Source organism: Miscanthus floridulus, chromosome 8 (assembly GCF_019320115.1).
Source record: "Miscanthus floridulus cultivar M001 chromosome 8, ASM1932011v1, whole genome shotgun sequence".
Classification (NCBI taxonomy): domain Eukaryota; kingdom Viridiplantae; phylum Streptophyta; class Magnoliopsida; order Poales; family Poaceae; genus Miscanthus; species Miscanthus floridulus.
The window spans coordinates 138,152,514-138,178,388 of NC_089587.1; the positions used below are offsets into that span (position 1 = coordinate 138,152,514).

Below are 25,875 nucleotides of genomic sequence, written 5' to 3' on the forward strand. Positions count from 1 at the left end.
GCTAGGGTCCAAAGTAGAAGAAAAGTAGAAAACTAGTCTAGGAGGCAGCCAGTCCCTGGTCATAGCCTCGAGATGAGAAAAGCACATTCACCGCTAGGTGAAGTGTGCCCACTTAGTCCCTGAGCCTGACAGTAGGTGATGTGGTCATGTGGTGCCAGGGTTAGAAACAGTAGTCAACAGAAAAAAGTCCCTAGTGCGGTGAGGAACCAAGTCATAGTGCCAACGCAGTCCCCAAGCCACAAGAAGAAATCTTGGAGAAAATAAATCCTGGGGAAAAAACTAGAGTAATGGCTGTACAATAGTAAGTACTGAGCCATAATAGATGGCGGAGAAATCAGCGAATATTCAGTGAGCAATAACAAATTGCGGCGATAAATGGGCGATACGGGCTGTGGTTGCGTAGAAGTCTAGGTAACGGCCACCATGCAGTTTTGGAGAATTCGGAGGGATGCAATTTGTGGAGCGGTTTCCCAAAAACCCTTGAATGCAAAAGAGTGGGGGAGTGCTATATAAATGCGCCGCCGCACCCCATGCTCCCACCTCTGCTACTTTGCCACTTCATCTTCCTCCTCAGCCCTCACTCTTCCAGATCCATACACGCTTCCACCGCCAATCCCAAATCAGATCTGAGAAATGGCACTGAAGAAGGCGGCCACTGTAGCCAGCCATGATGAGGAATGGGTGCCATCGAGGATGGGGGAGGTAGAGATCAACATGATGGTGGAGGTGGGTGTTCTTTCTGACCGAGTCACCGCTAGATGGTGGCCAGCTAGCAATGAGCCCTTCCTAATGCCTCATACTGATGAAGTAGTGGTGTTTGAGGATTATTTCTAGCATGGGTTAGGATTTCCTATTCATCCTTTCCCGAGGGATCCATTGGAGTTCTAGGTAATTAGTCTGTGCAATCTCCACCCAAACACCATCTTGCACATCTTGATCTTTATGCACTTTATGCACTTCTTTATGCACTTCTGCCACACTTCAATCTCTTCAGACACCTATTCTAGTTGAAGAAGAAGGGCAGTGGTGGTTCCAAGGTGGTCGGCGGCATATATCTTCAACTCTAGGATAGGATGGCGAGCAAGTACATATCTATACCACTGAATACTTCGCTGAAGGGGTGGAACGCTAGGTGGTTCTACATGAAATAGAGCCATCCTGCAATCCGTTGCGACGTCGACCACATCCTAGAGAGCCAAAAGAGCTAGTTGGAGAAACCAAGCAATGCTAACATGGAGCAGGTGAGGGAGCTCCTTGACCTAATAAAAGGTGTGGAGATTAACGGCGGACCCAGGCTTCATAGTGTGCCACGTCCAGCCCTATAAGGAGAGGGCCCACCCGGGCTTTGACTTCAAAGGCAACAACGATGGCACCCAGGAGAGCATGGGGAGGCTATCAAAGGATGACATGCTAGAGTGGGCTATAGAGCTATTCGCTCCAAATGCCTCATTTAGTGTGTCAAGGAAGACGAGGGCCTTGAACTATACAAATCCGGCTCCTCAGGTAACCATCCCATTTATTTTGTTCGTGATGCTTTTTATCCATTACCATTGCCAAGCAGTGAACTGATTCACTTATGTAAAGATCCATTTGTAGGAAAGAGCGGTGTACTTCTCGAGCATGCCGAGGGGCAATTGGCCATAGGCAGTAGGTGCCCAGCCACCGGCTCAGCCTAAAGAAGATGTGGCCAATGCCTCATCAAAGTACGAAGGCATAGATGCTGGTCAGACAGAGAGTACCCTCGGTGTCAGAGAAAGTCCAAGGGAAGAGGGTAGCAGCAGATGAGCTGACCTAGAAGAAGAGGAAGATAACGAGTGTTGTTCCCCGCAAGCTGAGCGACATCTCACTTGGCGGTGACCAGAGCACTCGGACATGGAGGGCGGCGATGTCCGAGTGGTCAAATGATGATAGGGCTCTAGTAGCTCCTCCTCCAAGCACTAAAGCGCCCTCGCACAGCTCGCGCGTGGAAGAGCAACCGAAGGGAGGGGAGGGAGTTCCTGAGCAGCAAGTGAAGGGAGTCCCTGAGTAGCAGGCAAGAGGAGTCCTCGAGCAGCAGGTGATGGGAGTCCTAGAGCGATAGGAGGAGGTGAGGCCAATAGTGGATGCCATGAGACCTCCACCCTAGGGCGCGGGAGTCAACCCTAGGGCCACGTCTACAGGCTCAGGTAAGTAGTGCCGGTTTAGGAAAGTGTACCGGTAGTCCGACACATAAGTATCCTTGCCTTAGAGTTATTTTGCTATCATATCCTTATCTTTTTGGTGATTGACGAGCTGATTTGATGCAGAGTGACGCATACGGAGGATCTTACCCCGGCCATCTAGACTGACGAGCAACCGAGGGCTAGTCCTAGGGTGGAGGCAATGCCGGTAGACCCCATCCTAGAGTCCCTGAGTGCTCGGTGTCCTACGAAGAAGTTGGCCACCACCGCTGATGTACTTGGCAGCGGTGAACGGTTGGTGGCGATGGCGATGTCTGTGGCAACGGTGGAAACCGCCGGGTCTTCGGAGGCGGTAGCTGGAGTTGTGGACGCCATGCTAGAGTCTATAGCGGATAAGCCAGTGGCACCCAAACAGCAAATGGTGCTCCCTAAGGCAACAGAGGGCATGGTTGGACATGCTGTCTAGCCATCGAGCCCCCTAGTGGTGCCTTCCACTATGGAGGAGGATGAGGTAGAAGAGATCGAGCGTGAGGAATCACGACCTCAAGCTGTCTAAATCCTCTACAAGTGGGGCGACGAAGTGGTGGTTGTTGAGGAGGAGGACACCACCAGGGAGCTTAGGAGACTAGAGTCCACCCTTTCTGGAGTAATGAAGCAAATCAAGGTCAGTACGGCGCCTGCAATGCTCATCTTTGACGTTATAGATCGGCTTTGCTTCATAGTCTTGGTGCATTTGTAGGGGATTGCTTGGACTACCGAGCAACGACGCCAGCTAATCAAAAGGATGGAGCCCCTCACCGAAGAAAATGCCAAGCTAAAGGAGGTGATGAAGTTAATGGAGAAAAACATCAAGAGGGCCCAGCGCAAGCGGGATCTTGCTGAGTCTCAAGCGTGGGATCTAGAATACCAAAAGGGGGCTCTGTCCGAGTAGTTGGTGACTATGTCCAAGTAGCTATGGGGGAAGTCTGAGTAGCTAGAACATAGCTTCGAGCAAGTGACGAGTCTTTCCACGTAGCTGGAGCAGAAGTCCGAGCAGCTCAGGATCGTCTTCGAGCAGAGAAAAGGTATGGCGTATCGGCAATTTTGCTTTTGCATTGTTGAAGTCATATTGTTGTTGATGACGGTTATGCTTGTAGAGCAAGATGCGGAGCTCGGCCAGCTGCACCAAACTATTGGGCAACTCTAGGAGGAGAATAATAAAACTAGGTAGGCAAAGAAGCTAGCCGAGGAGCTAAAAGGTGAGTTCTTCATGGTCTGAGTTAATGCTAGAGTAATTTCTTGACTTGACGGACCCTTGCAATGCTTGTAGACTATCACCGAAGGGTCAAGGCATAGTTCAATTTGTTGGAGCAGGAGGCCAGAACCCAGCGGAGCAAGCTCGATGCCATGGTTGCCAGAGTCAAGTCGGTGCTCGACTACGTCGACCTAGAGGTGGCTCCTCAGCTCGATGGTAGGATGCCATGTCTGGACACCATCATTGACAGGTGCAAGGTGGCATGAGAGAACTTCAAGAGCTTCAACCGCGACGCCATTGTTACCGCCGTTACTCACGCCCTTGCGGTCATTCGGTCCCACTACCTAGCCATTGACCTTCAGGTGATAGGGGATGAATTCGCTAGAGGGATGGAGGCGACAGAGCAACAACAGCTAGAAGATGAGGTGGAAGACGCAGTGAAGAAGCTGGTCGGCAATGTCGACCTATTTGGCGTGATGGACAGTGATGCCGAAGCCCAATGATCTGCTCGGAGAGATGCTGTATTAATTGGAGAGAGTAGTTAGAATGTGCAAGGGCGCAGATAGACATTTATGGATATGTATAAATGTTGTAAAGTGACAAGTGCATGTTTATGCAGTTTACTAGTATTGCAGTGAAAAAATTGTTGTAGTGTTAACCCTAACGCGATTATATGTAGTATAAGTAGCATCCGAGCAGTTAGTTCATTACTGAACTCTTTGGCCTTAGCTAGCCCATAGTCCATAACGTCGAGCGTGGAGCTCGTGCACGCGTAGGAGGAATAGGCGTGACCAAGGAACCATAGCCGACCACCCATAACGCAGAGCGTGGAGCCCATAGCATGTATAGGGAGAGATCGAAGACTAGGCCTTCTCCATAGAGAACAGAGTGGAACATATGCTGCTCGGTGGTTGGTGAAATAACTTGGAGATATACGTAGTGTTTGTAGCATTCGAGCAGTTAGATCTTTACTAGGCTCTTGGCCTTGGCTAGCCCATAGTCCATAATGTCGAGCACGGAGCCCGTGCACATGTAGGAGGAACAGGCATGACCAAGGAACCACAGCCGACCACCCATAACATAGAGCATGGAGCCCGTAGCACGTGTAGGGAGAGATTGGAGACTGGGTCTTCTCCATAGAGCATAGAACAAAATGTGTGCTACTTGGCGATTGGCGAAACATTTCGGAGATCTAGAGAAACACGGTGGAGTGTTTATGGTGATCTCATATTGGAGTTCGTTAAGGAGTAGCTTAGAGCTCGATGATCGTAAGTGGAGATTAAATCATAATGGATAAATAATGGATACAAATTATGGCGACCAAAACTTTATTTATCATGGAGTGGTGAATACATATCTGGAATGTTTCAAGGATAGAAATGTATAAGGTGCTCGATGTGCCATGAATTGGGGATATCGATTTTGTCCAAGTCACATAGCTGGTAAGACCCTGGTCGGGTAACCTCTTTGACCACATAAGGTCCTTCCCAAGGGGAGGAGAGCTTGTGCATCCCTTTGGTTCTTTGCTTTCTACGGAGAACGAGGTCGCCGATAGCAAATGAACGACCTTTGATGTTGTGGTTGTAGTATCTCTGCAAGCCTTCTAGATATTTGGCTGTGTGGACACAGGTGATCAGGCATTCCTCCTCGACCCTATCGACGTCCTCTATCCAAATAGCTGCGGCTTGCTCCTAATCATAATGTTCCACCCTAGGTGCTCAGAAGGCAATGTCCGCTGGTAGTTGGCTTCTGAGCCATAGACCAAGAAATATAGAGACACACCGGTGCTGCGACTAGCTTGAGTGCATAGTCCCTAGACCATAGCTGGTAGCTCTTTGAGCCATCTACTTGGATGCTTTTCTTCTTTCTAATATAGCCTCTTTTTGAGGGCATCAAGTATCATGCCGTTCGCTAGTTTGACCTAGCCGTTGGCTCTAGGATGGGCAACGGAGACGTATTTGACGGAGATGCATGGTCTTCATAGAAGTCCCAAAAAACGATGGCCAATAAATGTAGTTCTGAGGTCGGTGATAATGCTGTTTGGAGACCGAATTTGTGGATGATATCTTCAAAGAGCTCGACTGCTTTCTTTGTAGTGGTCGAAACAAGCAGTTTGTATTCGATCCAGTTGGAGAATTTGTCAATGGCGATGTACATGTACTAGAAGCCACCTGGTGCTTGATTGAAGGGCCCAATCATATCCAGTCTCCAGCATGCGAAGGGCTAGAAAGCTAGGATGGTCAGCAGCTCTTGTGCCAGCACGTGTATTTGCTTGGTGAAAAATTGGCATCCTTCACAATGTCGGATGAGGTCTTTAGCGCCGGCGATGGCCGTGGGCTAGTAAAAACCAGCTTGGAAAGCTTTGCCGACCAAGTTTCTTGAGGCCGCGTGGTTGCTGTAGGAACCAAAGTGAATTTCAAGAAGTAGTTTCACTCCCTCTTCTTGGGTGATGCATTTCTGCAGTATCCCTTCCTTGGCACTTTTCCTCATCAAGTTCCCATCCACCAGCATGTAATGCTTGCTTCGACAGATTAGGCATTCGATTCTAGTCTTGTCGGTGGGTACTTTGGCGCTGGTGAGGTACTTGACGAACTGTTCCCTCCAATCGGCGACCAGCGATGGTATCATAAGTACCAGCTGCTCGGTGAGGGGAATTTCTTGCACTTCCTTCTCTTCCTTGATAGACGACGTAAAGAGGTCTTGAATGAAGACCCCTTATGAAATCGTGGTGTGAGAGGAGCCTATCTTGGATAGGTGGTCGGCGAGCTAATTTTGATCTCGTACCATGTGGTGGTACTCAATACCATAGAACTTTCCTTCAAGCTTCCTGATTTCGGTGCAGTATGCATCCATCTTCTCACTGGAGTTGGACCAGTCTTTGTTGAGCTAGTTGATGACTAGCGTAGAGTCCCCATATACCATTAGGAGTTTGATGCCGAGCTCAATGGCTATACGGAGTCCATGGAGACATGTTTCATATTCGGCGGTGTTGTTGGAGGCTAGAAAATGTATTTGGAGAACGTATCGGGGCTTATCCTTGGTCGGTGTAATGAACAAAATGCCAGTACCAGCACCGTTGATGTTGAAGGCACCGTCAAAGTACATCACCTAGTGCTCGGGTCAAGTAGCAGGGATGGGCTCTTGGATCTCAGTCCACTCAGCAACAAAGTCAGCAAGCGCATATGACTTGATGGTAGGCCTGCTTCTAAATTCAATGGAGTAAGTGCCGAGCTCAACAACCCACTTGATAATGTGGCCGTTAGCCTCTTTATTGCGGAGAATGTCCCCTAGAGGGAACTCGGTGACCACGACGATCTTATAGTACTCAAAATAATGGTGGAGCTTGCGTGACGTGATTAGAATAGCATATAGGAGCTTTTGGACATGAGGATAACGAGTTTTAGGCTCATTAAGGACCTTGCTAATGAAGTAGACCAAACATTGCACCTTGTAGGCATGCTCGGCCTCCTCACGTTCAATGACGATAGCTGTGCTAACAATGCGAGAAGTGGCGGCGATGTAGATCAATAAAGTTTCATTTGGTTGAGGCGTCGTCATGATCAGAGGCTTCGTTAAAAACAACTTGAGCTGCTCAAAAGCTATATCTGCCTCCTCCAACTAGGAAAAGCACTCAGAAGCCTTAAGGAGTTTGAAGAACGGTAGTCCCTTTTTGCTGAGGCATGATATAAAGTGGCTGAGAGCAACCATGCAACCTGTAAGCTTCTATATATCCTTAATGGATGTTGGCCGTTTCATGTTGGTGATGGCGGAGACCTTGTTGGGGTTGGGTTCAATGAGGCGGGCACTGATGATGTAGCCTAGGAGTATACCAGATGGAACTCCAAAGATGCACTTTGAAGGGTTCAGCTTCCATCGGTACCTTTTTAGGTTGGCGAACGTTTCTTCAAGGTCGGCGATGAGATTATTGGTGGTCTTGGACTTGATGACCACATCGTCAATGTAAGCTTCAATGTTGTGGCCTATCTGTTGACCGAGGCACATCTGGATGGCCCTTTGGTATGTCACCCCAGCATTCTTGAGTCTGAAGGACATGGTGGTGTAGCAGTATGCTCGAAAAGGCATGATGAACAATGTCTTGATCTAGTCATCTTCCTTGAGGGAGATCTGGTGATAGCCAGAGTAACAGTCGAGGAAGGAGAGCAGTTCATAGCTAGTGGTGGAGTCTACAACCTCGTCTATCCAAGGCAGCGAAGGGGTCTTTAGGGCAGTGTTTGTTAAGATCAGTGTAATCAACACACATTCTTCATTCTTTATTCTTTTTCTAAACGAGAACAGGGTTTGCTAACCACTTAGGATGATACACTTTTTTATGAATCCAGTGGCTAGGAGCCATTTTATTTTTACCCTAATAGCCTCCTTCTTGTCTGGCGCGAATCGTCAGAGTTTCTACTTGATCGGTTTGGCGATCGGTGAGACATTCAAGGAGTGCTCGATTTTCTCCTGTGGTACCCTTGGCATGTCTATAGGTTTCCAAGCAAACACATCAGCGTTGGCACATAGTGTAACACCCAAAATTCTATTGCAATTAGCAATTAAATTCTTGCCCTATTTATACATTTTCTAGGTATTTCTAACATAGGTCAAATAATAAATATTGTATAAATAAAATAAACCATAAGTTTAGAAACTTGTTTGTTACATTCATGCCGAATCATATGGTTTTTGATTGAGTGTAGGGCTAGATGATTTGAAAATCGAATTCAAAACTTATTTGAATTTGGCTTAAAATGGAGAAAATAGAATTGGAAAAAAATTGGATTTGAAAAGAATTCATCTTCTCTTTTTTTTTCAGCCCAACTGAAGCAGCCCAGCCCAGCCCTTCTTTTTTTTTCTGCGCTGGCATCAACCAGTGGCCTGCCCCACATCAGCACTATGGCCCGCACCCCGCACGGCCCAGCCTGCTGCCGAGACTTTCTTTCCCCCCCCCGCACATGGCCCTTCCAGCCAGCTCGGCGGCCCACCGTTCTGCCTGGCCCAGCTCAGCCGTGGCCCGCCTCGGCTTCGCCTGCATGCACTGCTCCCTTCTCCCTCGCTGCACGCTGGTCCCGCCTGTCAGCTGCGTCATCCACCTTCCTTTCTTCCCTGACGCTCTTTCCTTTTCTCTGCCGTCAATGACGTGGCTCCGATGGAAGGCCACCGGTGCCCGTATGGAAAGCGCTGAACCCGCCTCGCTCCCTTTCCTTGTACGCCGCTGCCGCCCACCTATAAAGGCCGAGCCCCTCCCCTCTGCCCTTCTCCATTCCCTGCCCACTGCCGTGAGCCACCGCCACTGGTGAATCCCCCCCTCCCGAGCACGAACGCCGTCACCGAAGCCACCCGAGGCCTCACCATGTTTCACCGTAGCCAAAGGTACCCCTAATTACTCGAATTGGCCTTGTTTCGCCTGGATTCGCCTTCACCCATGTGCCTTTTCTCTCTCTAGTTCGCGGCCACCGTCGACGACTAGCTTTGGAGCCTTCCCGGACGCCGTGTTCCCCTCCAGACGACTCACGGTGAGCATCTCCATCTTTCCATGCCCCTAGATGGTCAAATGGCGCCCTAGAACGTCGTTTCCACAAGCACCGAATCGCCAGCCATGGCGCCGCCGCCATGGGCTTCTTCCCCGGTGAGCCACCGCTTGGCCCTCACCCCTACACCGTTGGATCTAGCACGTGTGGCCTAGATTAGATACCGGTTGGACTTAAGTGGCCGGTCCACGGTGAACCATGGACCCGGCGCACCGTGCCTGCGTCAGCACTGGTCCACGCCATGTGGTGCACTGAGCGAACCATAGTGTGCCACGTGTCAGATGAGTCAGCAGCCCCGGTCAACACGTGGTCAGCCATGCTAGTTTTACAAAATAGCCCCTCGGTTTTTAGTGAATCAACCCGCAGTCCTGGTTAGTTCAAAATAATTATTTTTTGGTCCTAATTTTATTCGTTTAGAACCCTATCATTTCCAGAAATAGTATGCCAGGTCCAAATTTCATTTAAATTCAGATTTTTAATTGTTTTAATTCAAAAATAGGTTAGTTTATTTACAAAATTGCCATTACATCTTATTTCATGCATAACTTTTACGTTTTAAGTCTAATTTGAGTGATTCTTTCGCTCATGTGTTCGTAGCAATGCGTAGAATAGATCTGTAAGCTTTTCAACATATGTTTTCACTGTTTGGTGTACTATTCTAATGGAGTTCTATCTTGTATGCATGTAATGATTGGAATGATGCTTGATTGAGAATTGGATCACGATTAGAGGGTGAGCCATTCGAGGTGACTGAGGACCCCCAGCAGGATCAGCAGTACTCCTAGGACGGCTTTGAGGAAGGCAAGTGTACCAAAGGCCCCTTGTTACCTATGAACTACTACCACTTACATTCATGCATAAGTTTAATTTGAATTGCCTTTAAGGACTTTACCTAGATGATTCCTTGTACCACATATCCTTGATACCTGGGTTTATTGGGTAGGCATTTTGGATAGATGCTGCAGCGCTTAACATGAAGTAATTGTTAAACATATTTAAAGACTATATGCAATGTGATAAAATGGAACTTTTTAGCAACAGATAGGGGGCTGGAGTACGGGGTTGAGTACTCTAGTGCCTCTCCATAAGGACTTAATCCTGAAGTGGCAACCCAGGAGGGACCGTACAACCCCGAGTTTCAAATGGCTCTGACTTTAACCTATTATCTAGTTTGTACTAGCTCGTCTATAGCTCCAGTAAGGGGTAAGAGGGTATCTTTCCTTTTTCTGTTAGGGTGTGCACTGTGCTGCGATGCCCACGGGTGCCATTCCTTTGTAGCTACGACCTGTTAGTGCAACTAGCTAAGGGTTTCATAGTGAAACTCTGCCACACTTCCTAGGAAGAGGTGTAGTGGGTCTTCGGAACCCTGGCATTGGGAATCATGGCTCGGTGGGTAAAGATGTACAATTTCTGCAGAAATAATTAACCTATTATAACAGCCGTGCTCACGGATACGAGCGGTCTGGATCCTTCGAGATTAGTGGTTACTGTGGTTGATGGATGGATGGGTTATGAGATAAAGCTTTGATACTTTAATACCACTTGGGAATTGGGACTATTCATTAAAGTAGTAATTTAGGTTGCTAAAAAAATTGATCAACTAAAATTGCGAACCGCAGTCAAATAGTGTCAAGCCTATCTGAGCCTCATAGATCCCTTTGTTATACTTGCTAAGCATGGTGAGCTTACACTTGCTTTACATCCAATGAAAATCCCAGATGGGTAACAGATAATGGATATGAAGAGTTTTCGGAGGATGTCCAGGACTACTAGGGAGACGTTCACCAGTTGGAGTCCCTGTGGCAGTTGGGCTAGTTATTCCGCTGTGTTTGTAATAATATTGCCTTCGAGCAAACTTTGTATTTAACTTTATGATGAGATATGCGATGTAATAAGTACTTTACTTTGATACTATTGCAATTTGTGATATATGTGTGTGTTTGGACATCCTGGGCGCACATATATGAGTACTTGGTTTTGCTTTGCAAAATTGGGTGCGACAAATTGGTATCAGAGCTATAACTGACTGTAGGACGAACAACCTAGATAGAAATGGACGTTTTTAGGATTTCATTATCTTTATTTTACTACCTTTACTTTGCTATAAAATTTTTGCTTATATTCTGTTCTTTATCTGTTGCCAAAAATTATTTTGTTCTAATACTCAACCTTTTCATTCTTGTAGATGGCCCGTACCAAGCAGACCCTACGCAAGAGGACCATCCTGATGCCCACTAGGAGGACCAGGTTCACTTTGGGCAAGCGTATCCCGGCACACCTTGTGGAGGCTCTAAGGAACCAAGAGGAGGAACCACCTATGGAGGTGCCCATGGGGGAACCTCTAGAGGACTTGTTGGAGGATCCAATGGATGAAGAAAGAGAGGATTTGACTCTATCTGGGTGATTATTGACCGACTGACAAAAGTGGCCCATTTCATTCCGGTCAAGGTAACTTATTCGAGTGCAAAGTTAGCAGAGTTATATATGGAAAGGATTGTATGTTTACATGGTGTACCAAATAAGATTGTTTCGGATAGGGGTACACAGTTCACATCACATTTTTGGTAGAAATTGCATGAGTCAATGGATATGAAGTTGAACTTTAGCTCAGCTTACCATCCTTAAATAGATGGACAGACTGAGAGAACAAATCAGATCTTAGAGGATATGCTAAGAGCTTGTGCTCTGCAGTATGGGACAAGTTGGGATAAGAGTTTACCATATGCCGAATTCTCCTATAATAATAGCTACCAAAAGAGTCTTAAGATGGCACCGTTTGAGGCATTGTATGGCAGGAAGTGCAGAACACCATTGTTTTGGAATCAAACGGGGGAAAGCCAAGTCTTTGGACCAGATGTTTTGCAGCTGGTAGAAAAACAAGTGCAAACAATAAGGCAAAACCTAAAGGTTGCACAGTCCCGACAGAAAAGCTATGCGGACACAAGAAGAAGAGATTTGGCATTTGAAATTGGTGACTTTGTCTATCTCAAAGTTTCACCTATGAAAGGAGTAAAGAGATTCCATACCAAGGGAAAGTTGTCACCTAGGTATGTGGGACCATTCAAGATCATCAACAGGAGAGGAGAAGTTGCTTACCAGTTAGAGTTACCGGAGCAGCTCTCAGGTGTTCATGATGTTTTCCATGTGTCACAACTTAAGAAATGTTTGAGAGTACTTGAGGAACAACTACCTTTGGAAGAACTGGATATCTGAGGGGATCTATCATACAAAGAATATCCAGTAAGAATCCTGGAAATAGCGGAGAGAATCACAAGGAGCAAAATAATAAGAATGTGCAAGGTTCAGTGGAATAGACACTCAGTGGATGAGGCAACTTGGGAAAGAGAGGAAGATCTGAGAACTAACTATCCCAATCTCTTTGAACCATCCGAATCTCGAGGACGAGATTCATCTTAAGGGGGTAGGTTTGTAACACCCAAAATTCTACTACAATTAGCAATTAAATTCTTGCCCTATTTATACATTTTCTAGGTATTTCTAACATAGGTCAAATAATAAATATTGTATAAATAAAATAAACCATAAGTTTAGAAACTTGTTTGTTGCATTCAAGCCAAATCATATGGTTTTTGATTGAGTGTAGGGCTAGATGATTTGAAAATCGAATTCAAAACTTATTTGATTTTGGCTTAAAATGGAGAAAATAGAATTGGAAAAAAAATTGGATTTGAAAAGAATTCATCTTCTCTTTTTTTCAGCCCAACCGAAGCAGCCCAGCCCAGCCCTTCTTTTTTTTTCCACGCTGGCATCAACCGATGGCCTGCCCCGCATCAGCACTATGGCCCGCACCCCGTGCGGCCTAGCCTGCTGCCGAGACTTTCTTTCCCCCCCCCGCACACGGCCCTTCCAGCCAGCTCGGCGGCCCACCGTTTCGCCTGGCCCAGCTCAGCCGCGGCCCGCCTCGGCTTCGCCCGCATGCACCACTCCCTTCTCCCTCACTGCACGCTGGTCTCACCTATCAGCCGCGTCGTCCACCTTCCTTTCTTCCCCGACGCTCTTTCCTTTTCTCTGCCATCAATGGCGCGGCTTCGATGGAAGGCCATCGGCGCCCGTATGGAAAGCGCCGAACCCGCCTTGCTCCCTTTCCTTGTACGCCGCTGCCGCCCACCTATAAAGGCCGAGCCCCTCCCCTCTGCCCTTCTCCATCCCCTGCCCACTGCCGTGAGCCACCGCCACCGGTGAATCCCCCCCATCTCGAGCGTGAACGCCATCACCGAAGCCACCCGAGGCCTCACCGTGTTTCACCGCAGCTAAAGGTACCCCTAATTACTCGAATTGGCCTTGTTTCGCCCGGATTCACCTTCACCCATGCGCCTTTTCTCTCTCTAGTTCATGGCCGCCATCAATGATTAGCTTCGGAGCCTTCCTGGATGCTGCGTTCCCCTCTAGACGACTCACGATGAGCATCTCCATCTTTCCGTGCCCCTAGATGGTCAAATGGTGCCGTAGAATGTCGTTTCCGCAAGCACCGAATCGCCAGCCATGGCGCTGCCGCCATGGGCTTCTTCCCTGGTGCGCCACCACCCGGCCCTCACCCCTGCGCCGTTGGATCTAGCATGGATGGCCTAGATTAGATACTGGTTGGACTTAAGTGGCCGATCCACGATGAACCATGGACCCGGCGCACCGTGCCTACGTCAGCACTGGTCCACGCCATGTGGTGCACCGAGCGAACCACAGTGCGCCACATGTCAGATGAGTCAGCAGCCCCGGTCAACATGTGGTCAGCCATGCTAGTTTTACAAAATAGCCCCTTGGTTTTTAGTGAATCAACCCGCAGTCCTGGTTAGTTCAAAATAATTATTTTTTGGTCCTAATTTTATTCGTTTAGAACCCTATCATTTCCAGAAATAGTATGCTAGGTCCAAATTTCATTTAAATTCAGATTTTTAATTGTTTTAATTCAAAAATAGGTTAGTTTATTTACAAAATTGCCATTACATCTTATTTCATGCATAACTTTCATGTTTTAAGTCTAATTTGAGTGATTCTTTCGCTCATGTGTTCATAGCAATGCGTAGAATAGATCTGTAAGCTTTTCAACATATGTTTTCACTATTTGGTGTACTATTCTAATGGAGTTCTATCTTGTATGCATGTAATGATTGGAATGATGCTTGATTGATAATTGGATCACAATTAGAGGGTGAGCCATTCGAGGTGACTGAGGACCCCTAGCAGGATCAGTAGTACTCCCAGGACAGCTTTGAGGAAGGCAAGTGTACCAAAGGCCCCTTGTTACCTATGAACTACTACCACTTACATTCATGCATGAGTTTAATTTGAATTGCCTTTAAGGACTTTACCTAGATGATTCCTTGTACCACATATCCTTGATACCTGGGTTTATTGGGTAGGCATTTTGGATAGATGCTGCAGTGCTTAACATGAAGTAATTGTTAAACATATTTAAAGACTATATGCAATGTGATAAAATTGAACTTTTTAGCAATAGATAGGGGGCTAGAGTATAGGGTTGAGTACTCTAGTGCCTCTCCATAAGGACTTAATCCTGAAGCGGCAACCTAGGAGGGACCATACAACCCCGAGTGTCAAATGGCTCTGACTTTAACCTATTATCTAGTTTGTACTAGCTCGTCTGTAGCTCTAATAAGGGGTAAGAGGGTATCTTTCCTTTTTCTGTTAGGGTGTGCACTGTGCTGCGATGCCCACGGGTGCCATTCCTTTGTAGCTACGACCTGTTAGTGCAACTAGCTAAGGGTTTCATAGTGAAACTCTACCACACTTCCTAGGAAGAGGTGTAGTGGGTCTTGCAAACCCTGGCATTGGGAATCATGGCTCGGTGGGTAAAGATGTACAATTTCTGTAGAAATAATTAACCTGTTATAATAGCTGTGCTCACGGATACGAGCGGTCTGGGTCCTTTGAGATTAGTGGTTACTGTGGTTGATGGATGGATGGGTTATGAGATAAAGCTTTGATACTTTAATACCACTTGGGAATTGGGACTGTTCATTAAAGTAGTAATTTAGGTTGCTAAAAAAATTGATCAACTAAAATTGCGAACCGCAGTCAAACAGTGTCAAGCCTATCTGAGCCTCATAGATCCCTTTATTATACTTGCTAAGCATGGTGAGCTTACACTTGCTTTACATCCAATGAAAATCCCGGATGGGTACCAGATAATGGATATGAAGAGTTTCCGGACGATGTCCAGGACTACTAGGGAGATGTTCACCAGTTGGAGTCCTTGTGGCAGTTGGGCTAGTTATTCTGCTGTGTTTGTAATAATATTGCCTTCGAGCAAACTTTGTATTTAACTTTATGATGAGATATGCGATGTAATAAGTACTTTACTTTGATACTATTGCAATTTGTGATATATGTGTGTGTTTGGACATCCAAGTCGCACATATATGAGTACTTGGTTTTGCTTTGCAAAATTGGGTGCGACACATAGGAAGGAGACGAGTGCGCTTTCCTATTTGGGGTCGAGGTGAGCCCCATTATTCACGGTCTAGGAGGGGTCGTCGAGGCCGAGGACGACCTCTTTAGTTTCCTTGGACTTGGTGAAGGTGCAAGGAGGATCCAATGATGGGATCTCTAGGTCATCGATGGGCACTGTCTTGGCATCGGTGACCACACTGGCCATCTGGATGGAGAGGTCGGTGGCTTCAGCGAGGGCGAGACTCTCTGTCTCACATGCGTAGGTGATAAAGAGGTTGGCTCGTAGGGCTAGGACTCCTATAGGTAAAGGCATCTTTAGCACCAGATAGGCATAGTGTGGTATAGCCATGAACTTGGCCAGAGCTGGCCAACCAAGTATGGTGTCGTAGGCGGTGTTGAAGTCGGTAACATAAAAGTTGATGTGCTCAACACGGTAGTTGCTTGCCATGCTGAACTGTACTGGTAGGGTGATCTCTCCAAGTGGTTTGGATGCCCTACTAGGTACCACACCCTAGATGGAGGAGTCAGAGGGTGTGAGATCTCCTATCCCAAGCCTTAGCTCCTTTAGGGCTCCGGCGAAGAGGAGGTTCAGAGCGCTCCCGCCGTCGACGAGCACTTTTCTGAAGAGCACTTTCTAGATGGTTGCGTTGAGGATGAGGGGGGAAACGCCCTATGTAAGGGATGTCCACCCACTGATCGGCCCTGCTAAAAGTGATGGGGACATCGAACCAGGGGCGATAGCTAGGGTTGGCGGCGGTGTCTTTCGTGTTAACGGTGAGCACTCGATGGGCGGTGAGCTTCCGTTCTCTTCTGCTTTCAGCGGAGGCAAGGCCCTCGAAGATGGTGGTGACCACCTTGTCATTATCCTAGAAGGCATTATTGTTGCCCCCAGGTGGTCGGCGGCCTCCGGCTCCATCATTGTTGTCATCGTCCGGCTTTTTGGCCTGGAACTCCTTAGCTAAGCTGAGGCAATCCTTCATCTTATGCTTGACATTCTTGTGGAGAGGGTATGGGCCATCATGGATCTTCTTGTATTGATCATCGTCGTTGCGCTTGGCTCAAGGTTCATCAATGGAGGCGATGATGTGGTCTGACCGGCAGTAGCAATATTGGCCAGATTTGGATCCTTTGAGTCGATCACGGCCGCTGTCCCAATGATGACTGCGGTCATCATAGCGGTAGTCACTGTGGTGCTAGTCATTGAGGCGATCTTCAATGTGGTGTGTTAGGCGATGAGTGCCCACGTCCTCATTGAAACGCACCTTGGCTTCCTCGGTGTCTATGTACTGGTTGGCAGTCGTAATCATCTCGCTAATCCCTATTAGCGGTTTGTGATTGAACTTAGAGCGAGGTCATGGTGATGGAGTCCTCGGACAAAGGAGGAGATGACCTCAGCTTCCATGATGTTAGGAATAGAATTCCTCATCTCGGAAAAGCGTCTGATGTAGCTATGGAGGAGCTTGGACAACTTCTGGTAGATGCGGTTCAGATCATGCTTGGTGCCCGACCGAGTACACATAGCCATATAGTGGTCGGTGAAGACTTTTTTAGCTCTTCCTAGGATCCGATGGAATCCAGGGCAAGACTGGTGAACTAGTTCATTGTGGTTGGCATGAGCATGATGGGAAGATAGTTTGCCATGACACTGGTATCTCCTTTGATGGCACGAATAGTGGTGGCGTAAGCCTGTAGCCACTATGTGGGATTCATTCATCCCTCATAGGCTTGACCCCAGTGATTTTGAAACCATGGTGCCACTAGAGTGCTCAGAGTGCCCTCATGAATGCTGGGGGCCCTTCGGGATTGTCGATGCCGTGATCTGCAGCGTTGCTGGCATTGAGCGGCTCAAGAGCTGAGTCTAGGTTACCAAACTCTTGCTCATACTCTTGATGGTGGCATATTTCTTCTTCATGGCGACCGAAGCAGCGCTCGTCGATATGTCATCGTGCATCTCAGAGATTATTGAGGTGCACTCAGACATCCTGGTCGACCTCCTAGTCATGTTGGTGAAGATGTTCGATGTGGTTGCCCCTAGCTCCCCTTGGAGGGGTTGTCTATTGTCGTAGTGCTAGTCAGTGAAATGACTTGGGCAGCGATCAGATCTTGGCATGGTTGATCAGTGAATTGAGCTTGTGGAGTATGAAGGCCTCTGATCCTAGCGGATCTCGTTGACCTAGTAGTGCGCCGCTTTAAGCATGGTGGCAACCTTGGCGACCTCCGGTATCTATGGGAGCCTAGCGAGCTTGCTGGCGGCCATGGCTAGGTTGGTGGTTGGGGTCTTGTAGACATCATGGCCATCAACATGGACAAATTCATCGTCGAGGTTGCGGTGGAGTTGGCGTGGCCTTCCTTGTGAGTCAAGCTGAGCCTCAGCCATCACAAGGGTAGCCTTGTTTGCTCAACGCTGCACATGATTGACATTCCTATTGATGCAAGTGGCATGGTTGTCCTAGGTTTCCCCTTCCCACGAGGGGCTATCAACGCTGATGTTGAAGATTGTGCCCTCATGGAAAGGAGTGAGAGGAAGTTGCTCGGCGGTGGTCTCGGCGACAGTCTCCATAGTGCCCTAGGACTCAGAGTCTGGATTCTCCTCCAAGATGGTTTGGAGGGATGCTCTAGGGCATTGGCCGACAAGTAGCATGTTGATAGCTAGCGAGAGCTGGTCGGTAATCTAGTCAGGGAGAGATGGACATCTCCAACCTAGTCGGTGAATTTGCCCCTGAGGGCATCTTGATAGACGATGACGGCATTGGTGAGCCCAAAGGGTAGGGCTATAACCCCTAGAGTTTTCCAAGTGGCCTCTGATAGATCTAGATCAAAGGGTGCTCGGCGCTGAACCAGAGTGGTTAGAGCCAATTCTATGATTGAGAGGCAATCGGTGAGCTTCTGGCCGACCTGATCAATAGCTGCAATTAGATCATTGTTGTTGATTCACCTCCTCTGGTAGCGGGGGAGTAGGCAGCGAATTGTCAGCAAAGGTGACCTCAGAGGTGGTTCTGAGATTAGATCTGCAGTCATAGGTGTTGGGGTGATCGGCGCAGCATTGATCTACACCGGCTCGATGAGCTCTTTGACTTCGTCAGCATTGATGATCCATGAGATCGATCCAACCATGAAGATCTGACCAGGCTATGGGAGTGATGAAGAGCTTGCGGAATGTACCATCTTGTTTGACATGGAAACAACATGCACACCCCTACCTAGCGCACCAACTGTCGACAGAATATCATCGATAGTCCTCTGAGGGGTATCCCACAAAGGTAGATTGATCGACAGAGATGTGTGTAATCGAGAATAAAAAGGCAACAGAGACACATGAGTTTGATAGGTTTAGGCCATCAGTATGATGTAATACCCTACTCCTATGGTCTGTTGGATTGTATTGGCTATCGTATGATATTGCGTGAGTTTAGAGCGGTTCCCTTCTGCCTTATATAGTCCATGGGGCAGGGTTACAAGTTGGTTAGATCTAGGAGATAACCGGAAAGTAATAACATATTACAGAAATCATGGGATCATATGTATCCTAACAGATCTCATAGTATCTTTAGGATATCTTCCTTGTGTCTTGCGGGAGGCACCGAGCAGCGTCGTGCCCCACAAGGCTTCATCTTGTGGGCTGGGCCGCCTTTGGGGGCGCAGCCCATGTGGTCTACCATGGGTATCAGGGGTCATACCCCCCATAACAAAGCACTAGAGCAAATGATTAGTACAACAAATGGGGTAATGCAATTTTGCTCTAGCTCTACAAGGGTTGCAAGTCACCTACTCAACAATTCTAGTAGCTATGATCTCTTGTCACACAAGAGACTAAGTCACTACTCACTAAGAGCTCTCAACAAGGCTACACTAAAGAGTTCCACCAGATGAAACTAAGCTACCAAGCAAGCTCTCAAAACTAGTTACACTAAAGAGCTTGTTACTACTAGTTTGCAAGAAAGTAATTGAGTGAATAGGGTGATTATACCACCATGTAGAGGAATGAACCAATCACAAGATGAAGCCAATCAATCACCGAGAGAAATCCAATCACATAAGAGACACAAGATTTTTTTCCCGAGGTTCACGTGCTTGCTGGCATGCTAGTCCCTGTTGTGTCAACCAACACTTGGTGGTTCAATGGCTAAGAGGTGTTGCATGAACCTCATCCACACAATTGGACAATGCAAGAACCTACCCATAAGTGAGGTAACTCAATGACACAAGCAATTTACTAGAGCTACCCTGCGGCTCTTTGCCAGGGAAGGTGCAAGACCCATCACAATCACCGGAGCTAGCCACGAACAATCACCAACACGTGCCAAAGCTCGTCCACTTCTCCAAGCCATCTAGGTGGCAGCAACCACTAAGAGTAACAAGAAATCTACAGCCACAATGATCCGCAAGTGCCACTAGATGCAATCACTCAAGCAAATGAACTTGGAATCACTCCCAATCTAACTATGATGATGAAGATGAGAGTGGGAGGTATTTGCTTAGACTCACAAGGATATCAAGTATGTCAAAGTGCCAAGAGAGAGAGCCCAAAGCCGGTACCTTCCTATTTATAGAGTCCCAAAGCACAAAGAGCCGTTGGGCTATCGAAGGGGCACTGGACGCACTGATTGGACATAGCCCCTGCGTCCGGTCGCTCTTCCGAGCCCACCAGCGAGCGCCATGTCACACATGTTTGAATCCAACCATTGACGCCTTTGCGTGTGTGTTAGCCACTCACTGGACATGCCTCTATGTCGGACAGGACGCAGACCACTCTAGGGTCCGGTCAACAACAGAGAGCTCCTAGAGCGTGTTTTGATGACCAAACATGTCAGGTCAAGGGTGACTGGATGCTCCGGTGCATCTATTCTTCACTTCGCTCCACCATGAGGCTGATGGCAGCATACATCATCGATGACCTGATGTGGCCCCTACATGTTCAGTCACAAGCACTATTTAGGGTCCAGTCGTGAGGTCACCTTGCACCTTCTCTAGATCCAATGACCGAAGGCACATCTGGCATCTGATCCCTATGTCTAGTCAAGCTAGTGTGGCTGACTGAGACCTAGGGTTAGGTATCAGACATGTAGGTCCACCCTGATAGCAGCGTCCGGTCCTTCCTCTTGTCCTCCTTTTCTTTATCCAAGTCCACACCTACTTCACCCTTGCTTCTAGATTGCTAACCACAAAGTGTAGAACTTGTGTGCACTATGTTAGCATTTTCCAAGCATTTTTCAAGGGTTAATTGTTAGCACACTAGGTTCCTAATGCATATGCAAGAATCATGTCACCTAGTGGCACTCAATAATCCATTTAGCCAAATATTTCTCCTTTTAATAGTACGACTATCGGTGCGAAAAATGACCAACTAGTAAATATTTGCCGTTTTACCATACGTTATGATCGGATGTGGCCTAGCACTCAATGACATATGGTTTATACTAGTTCAAGCAACATGCCCTATGTCCAGTTTGAGTCGGTCAGTAATTTTATTCTAGAGCCTAGGTGCTCGAAGTTTGTTTTGGGGTTACAAACAAGAGGGAGCAAGATGGGGGGTATCAAAGGTTCGGTCGAACTCTGGACCAAAGGGCCAAGAGTGACAAGAGCTCTGACATGCACTAAGTGTTCGAGCATCTGCTCTATGTAGCTTTAGAATGTCTATAGCTAGCAGAGAGTGAGTCAGAATGATCCATGTGGTGTCTGTTGTTTGTCGAATCGGTCCCTCTTTGGGGAGAGGGCACGTCCCCTTTTATAGATGAAGGGGATGGCCTTACAAGTGAGAGAGAGGGAGTGTGTGCTACCTAGTCTTGTTGCCCATGCCATCAGGTATGAGATGGTTAGTCAGCGCCTACAATACTGTTGATGCCCTGATGCATGTGGTTGGTTCCATTGTGTTCTTCTGGTATAGCAAATGTCGGCGCCTACCATACTGTAGGACAAATGTTGGTGCCCACAACACTATTCATGTCCTGTCAAGTCAGAAGGTTGCAAAGTACCCTTCTGACATAGCCTAACAGTACTATCTGGTGTGAAGGGTACGGTCCTCGGTATTGCGATTGACTTGTGCATCTTACCTTATCTGCTCCACCTGATTTCTTGGGTCCTTACCTAGAGGGCGCCCCATTCGGTCGTTTCCCAGTTGTCTCCAACCATGTCGGTTGGAGAAGAGCTATAAGCAGAGGTTTGGCATACTCTCGGTTCTTCTGGTCAGAGAGGCGGGTCAGAGTTGGAAGCGAGCATCGTCCCTCCTTGGCCAGGCCTTCTGGTTGGAGAGGAAGGTTGGAGTCGGAAGCAAGCATCGTCCCTCCTTGGCCAGGCCTTTTGATCGGAGAGGTGGGTTAGAGTCAGAAGCGAGCGTCATGCCTCCATGGCTAGGCCATCTGGTTGGAGACTAGATCACCTTTTTGGCCTGTTGTTAGATATCTAGGTCGGCCCAGGAGTTGTGTGTCATTCGTAACATCATCTGCTGGGCCAAGCTTTTGCTGGGAAGTAGGTCCATTAGGGACCCCGGGTTTATGAACCCGACAACGGCTATCGATCGTAAATCACTCACACCATCTATGGTGTCTTGAGTGCAAACCAAAAATTGCTCCTATCAATATACCTTTGCCTTGAGTCCATTTTTGTTTTTCTCTTTCTTCTTTTCTAAATATGAAGCACTTGATTATCTCTTTTGTGGCCATCATCTTCACCATGACCATCATCTAGCTTCATCACTTGGATTGGACTACCTTATCTAAATCACACTTAGATCAAAGGTTAGTCTTAGGTTTCATCAATTATCCAAAACCAAACTAGGGCTTTCACCCTTTCACTATTTTCTTGTCTCTAGTATCTTTGCATATGGAACCATGTTATTTCTTTCTAATTCCTCCCTCAACTCCTTCTCCTTCCGTAGGACGGCCAGGAAGTCACGTCAGATTCCATGCGGAGGGTTGTCTCTGGCGTCGAGGGGTGAAAACAGGTCCAATATCCCTGCTGGCCCAACAATATAATGCCCCAAATCCCCAATCCAGGGCATAAACGACCCTAGCAGTCTTTGCATTGGCATCCACCATCGCACTCGCTGCTCAGCGACTGCATGGGGCACACCCCACACCTACGTGAGCGCAGCTACACCCAAGGGCCGAGGCCCCAGCGGCAGCTGCTGTCGCCTAGTGCTTGTTGGCACGCCACTCGCCCGCTTCACTCGTAGTAGTCATGCTGGCGCTGCCATGCCGCGCCGCTCATCGTATCGCATAGGTTGCCATAGCCTCATGCCGCTCGTAGGTTGTAGATGCGGCCATGATGGAAGCCATGTGGCGGTGGCTAGGGAGAAGGCCCTCCGTGTGCGGTAGGGAGCGAGGGAGGTGGTGGGGTGCTCGGGTCATGGGGAACACACATGAGCGAGTGTGTCTGCCGTCATCCACACACGCCATTGAGTGGGCTTCTCCAAAGAGTATCGTTGTGCCGAATGAGAGGTTAATGAACGAGCCAGACCAAAAAGGCCTAGACAAAAAAAAGAGATAGAAATTTTGTGTCTTTATTATTAGGTATAGATTTAATCTAAAATTTGTTTTACTTTAATTTTATTATACTTTTTGAGATATATATACAAGACTCCATAATACCCAGCATTGTTTGAAGCCAGTTCTCTCATGCCTCCAAGGAAGGCAAGGGCAACTGTTAAAATCCCTATTACTTTAGTATGTATTATGGGGGCAAGCGCAAGCCTCACCTAATTTTTATATTAAAATAGGTAAAATTTGTCTCCTATCTTTTATCCACTTTCCCCAAACTATTCAGATAATAACGATTTTTCCATCCTATTTTTTTACTTGTCAAACTGCACTCACGTCTTCCATGTTTCGTATCATATGTGATCTGGACTTAAGACACATGCTCATACAAGTTAGAATAATTCACGTCTATATGGAGTCTGATTCAAAGACGTATTGGGTCAAGTCCTCTGTATCTCGTATGTGGTTTAGACTCATGAATTAGAACAACTTGCATCGATCAGTATATTTGGTTTTGTTGCAATGCACGGGCACATTTGATAGTTATGAAAACCAGTCGGAGAGGCGGGTCGGAGTCAGAAGCGAGCGTCGTCCCTCCTTGGCCAGGCCTTCCGGTTAGAGAGGTGGGTCAGAGTTGGAAGCGAGCGTCGTCCCTCCTTGGCCAGGCTTTTTGGTTAGAGAGGCAGGTTGGAGTCAGAAGCGAGCATTGTTCCTCCTTGGCCAGGCCTTCTGGTTAGAGACTGGATCGCCTTTCTAGCCTATCATTAGGTATCCGGGCCAGCCCAGGAGTTGTGCGTCATTCACAATGTCGTCTGTTGTGCTGAGCTTTTGCTAGGAAGTAGGTCCATTAGGGAACCCGATAGGAGCCCACGAGCCCTCGGGCGATTTAGGTAGAATCGTCTAGGGGATTTTTCATTTTGACACTAGCCCCCGAGCGATTTGGGTAGAATCGTCTGGGGTTTTTTTTTCATTTTGCCAGCGGAGGATTTTTTTGTTTTCACATCGGGTGCATGCGAGCACACCCATGGGTGTAGCCCTTGAGCTCCCGTGCGATTTGGGTAGAATCGTCTAGGGGTTTTTTTGTTTCGCTAGTGGGGGAATTTTTTGTTTTGACAACAGGTGCGTGCGAGCGCACCCGCAGGTGTAGCCCCCGAGCCTACATCTGACTGTTGAGTTGGTTGGAGGCTAAGCATCTTGGTACTCTTTCTTGGGGCCATAGATTGTTGTTTGGGGCATTTATCCATGTTTGTCCCACCCGCAAACTGCGCGGTCGGTTGATTTCCCAAGTCGGTGTCAAGCGATCTGAGCCCCTAAGCCCTGTTGGGCTTGGTAGGGGTGGGTCTAGTTTCATGCATTACCCCACCCATGGTTTCCACAACTAGAGGGGCTGAGCTAACGTTGCTTGCCTCGATGGCTCAAGCGACGCGCTCGGTGAGCTCGCTAACGGGTACGTCCGAGTGGAATTCAGGTCCGTCGTTCATGACAGGGTCGACATAGCCCTCTTTTGGCATTCCACTGCTCCTTAACCCATGTCCTGGTAGATGCCCGAGTCATTCTAGAGACCGACTCAGGTGGCTCACTGGCCTCCCCTCGATGGAGATTCTATGGGCATGGCTCGAGGTTAGGATCAAATGAGAAGGTTGTGTTGACCTTGTCTGCTTCTGAGCAGATTGGGTGAGGGCAGCTGGGGCTCATTTGAATTTTCTCCCCTAGCTCTGTTTGATGCAAGGTGGCCTCGAGCCCTTCATGGGCTGGCCTTTGAACCTCAGTCGGTCGTTGCTCATGTTTGAATGAGGCAACTACCGCCTCGTGATGCAACACGAAGCATTGTGATGCATTAATTTGCATATGCGATGCTTTGGATGTATTATGTGAATGAATGATGGTATGAATGCATGTGTGTGTGTTATGGATGAATGAATGATCACACATCAGAAAATAAAGTTACCTTGATGTCCGAAAGGGATCCATGTTTGTCATTCATGACAGAGTCGGCATGGCCCACATGGGGCGTCCCTCAGCTCCTTACCTATCTCTCGGCATTCACCTTAGCCATCCGATCGACTCAGGAAGCCCATTAGTTTCTTCTTGGTAGAGATCCCGTTGTTGGGCCCTTCCAAGTCTAGCTTGGGAAGGCAGAGGGCCACCCACATGCGGTTGTGCCTTGTTTCATGGGCCCGGTGTGTGGTAGTGGTGGGCCATGCCCAAGCCACGTGCCATCTAACTAGGCACCGTTTCGTCAGGCAGGGTGCATCCCATTAGTTAGGACATGTCCCATCGTATCCCATATGTGTTGAATGGGGGAAGGGAGAGGGTTTTTCGCCCTAATTCTTCGCCTTTCTCCAACCACCATGTCTCCTCCTTAAATAGGGGAAGGGAGAGGGTTTTCATCCCAATCCTTCGCCTATTCTCCAACTACTGCTTCTCCTTCTTCTTCCTTCTTGCCAAGCATGTTCGTGCGCCATAGTGGTTCCTAGGAGAAAGAGGGTAAAGTGAGGGGGAGAACTCATAGATCCGTTCATGAGTCTAAAGCACAATGTCGAGCTAGAGGCCATCCAATGTGGATGAGTCGGTGCTGGCCGCCTTTGATGAGAAAGGTATGCTCCTGCCAAAGGAGGTGGCACACTAGAGGGCTCATATGGGGGAGGCTTTTCTACATCCTGGGGCCAGCGAGGTCGTCTCCTTCCTCACTTTCCATGAGCGTGGGCTAGGATACCCCACACACTAGTTCCTGCACAGGCACCTCAATGAGTGGGGCCTGGAGCTATAGCACCTCAATCTGACTAGGGTGCTGCACGTCACTAGCTTTGTCACTGTCTATGAGGCCTTCCTCAGGATGGAGCTGCATGTGGACCTCTTCAGGCGGATCTTCACCGGGTGAGCCTTGTTAGAGGGGAAGCCACCCTAGATTGCTAGTAGGGGTTTTGCCCTATAGAAGAAGTTGAGGCCGTCGAGCTCCTACCCCATGTATACACCCTATGACTCCAATCGGGGGTGGCATGGGGAGTGGTTCTATATTAGGAGCCCAACGGAGGTGCCATTCCCGCTGT

The 25,875-nt window shown here is 48.0% G+C and overlaps 1 protein-coding gene across 1 annotated transcript; it reads right to left on the reverse strand.

Moving 5' to 3' along the window:
* Window positions 1-15,420: 15,420 nt before the first annotated feature.
* On the reverse strand, window positions 15,421-15,798 carry LOC136469918 (uncharacterized). Its single transcript, XM_066467935.1, has one exon. The coding sequence runs from the start codon at window positions 15,796-15,798 to the stop codon at window positions 15,421-15,423; it is 378 nt and encodes a 125-aa protein (XP_066324032.1).
* Between the last annotated feature and the right edge of the window lie 10,077 nt (window positions 15,799-25,875).

Excerpts from the sequence above, each read along its gene's own strand:
- LOC136469918 (XM_066467935.1), bottom strand. The coding sequence starts at position 15,798 with ATGGCAAGCAACTACCGTGTTGAGCACATCAACTTTTATGTTACCGAC.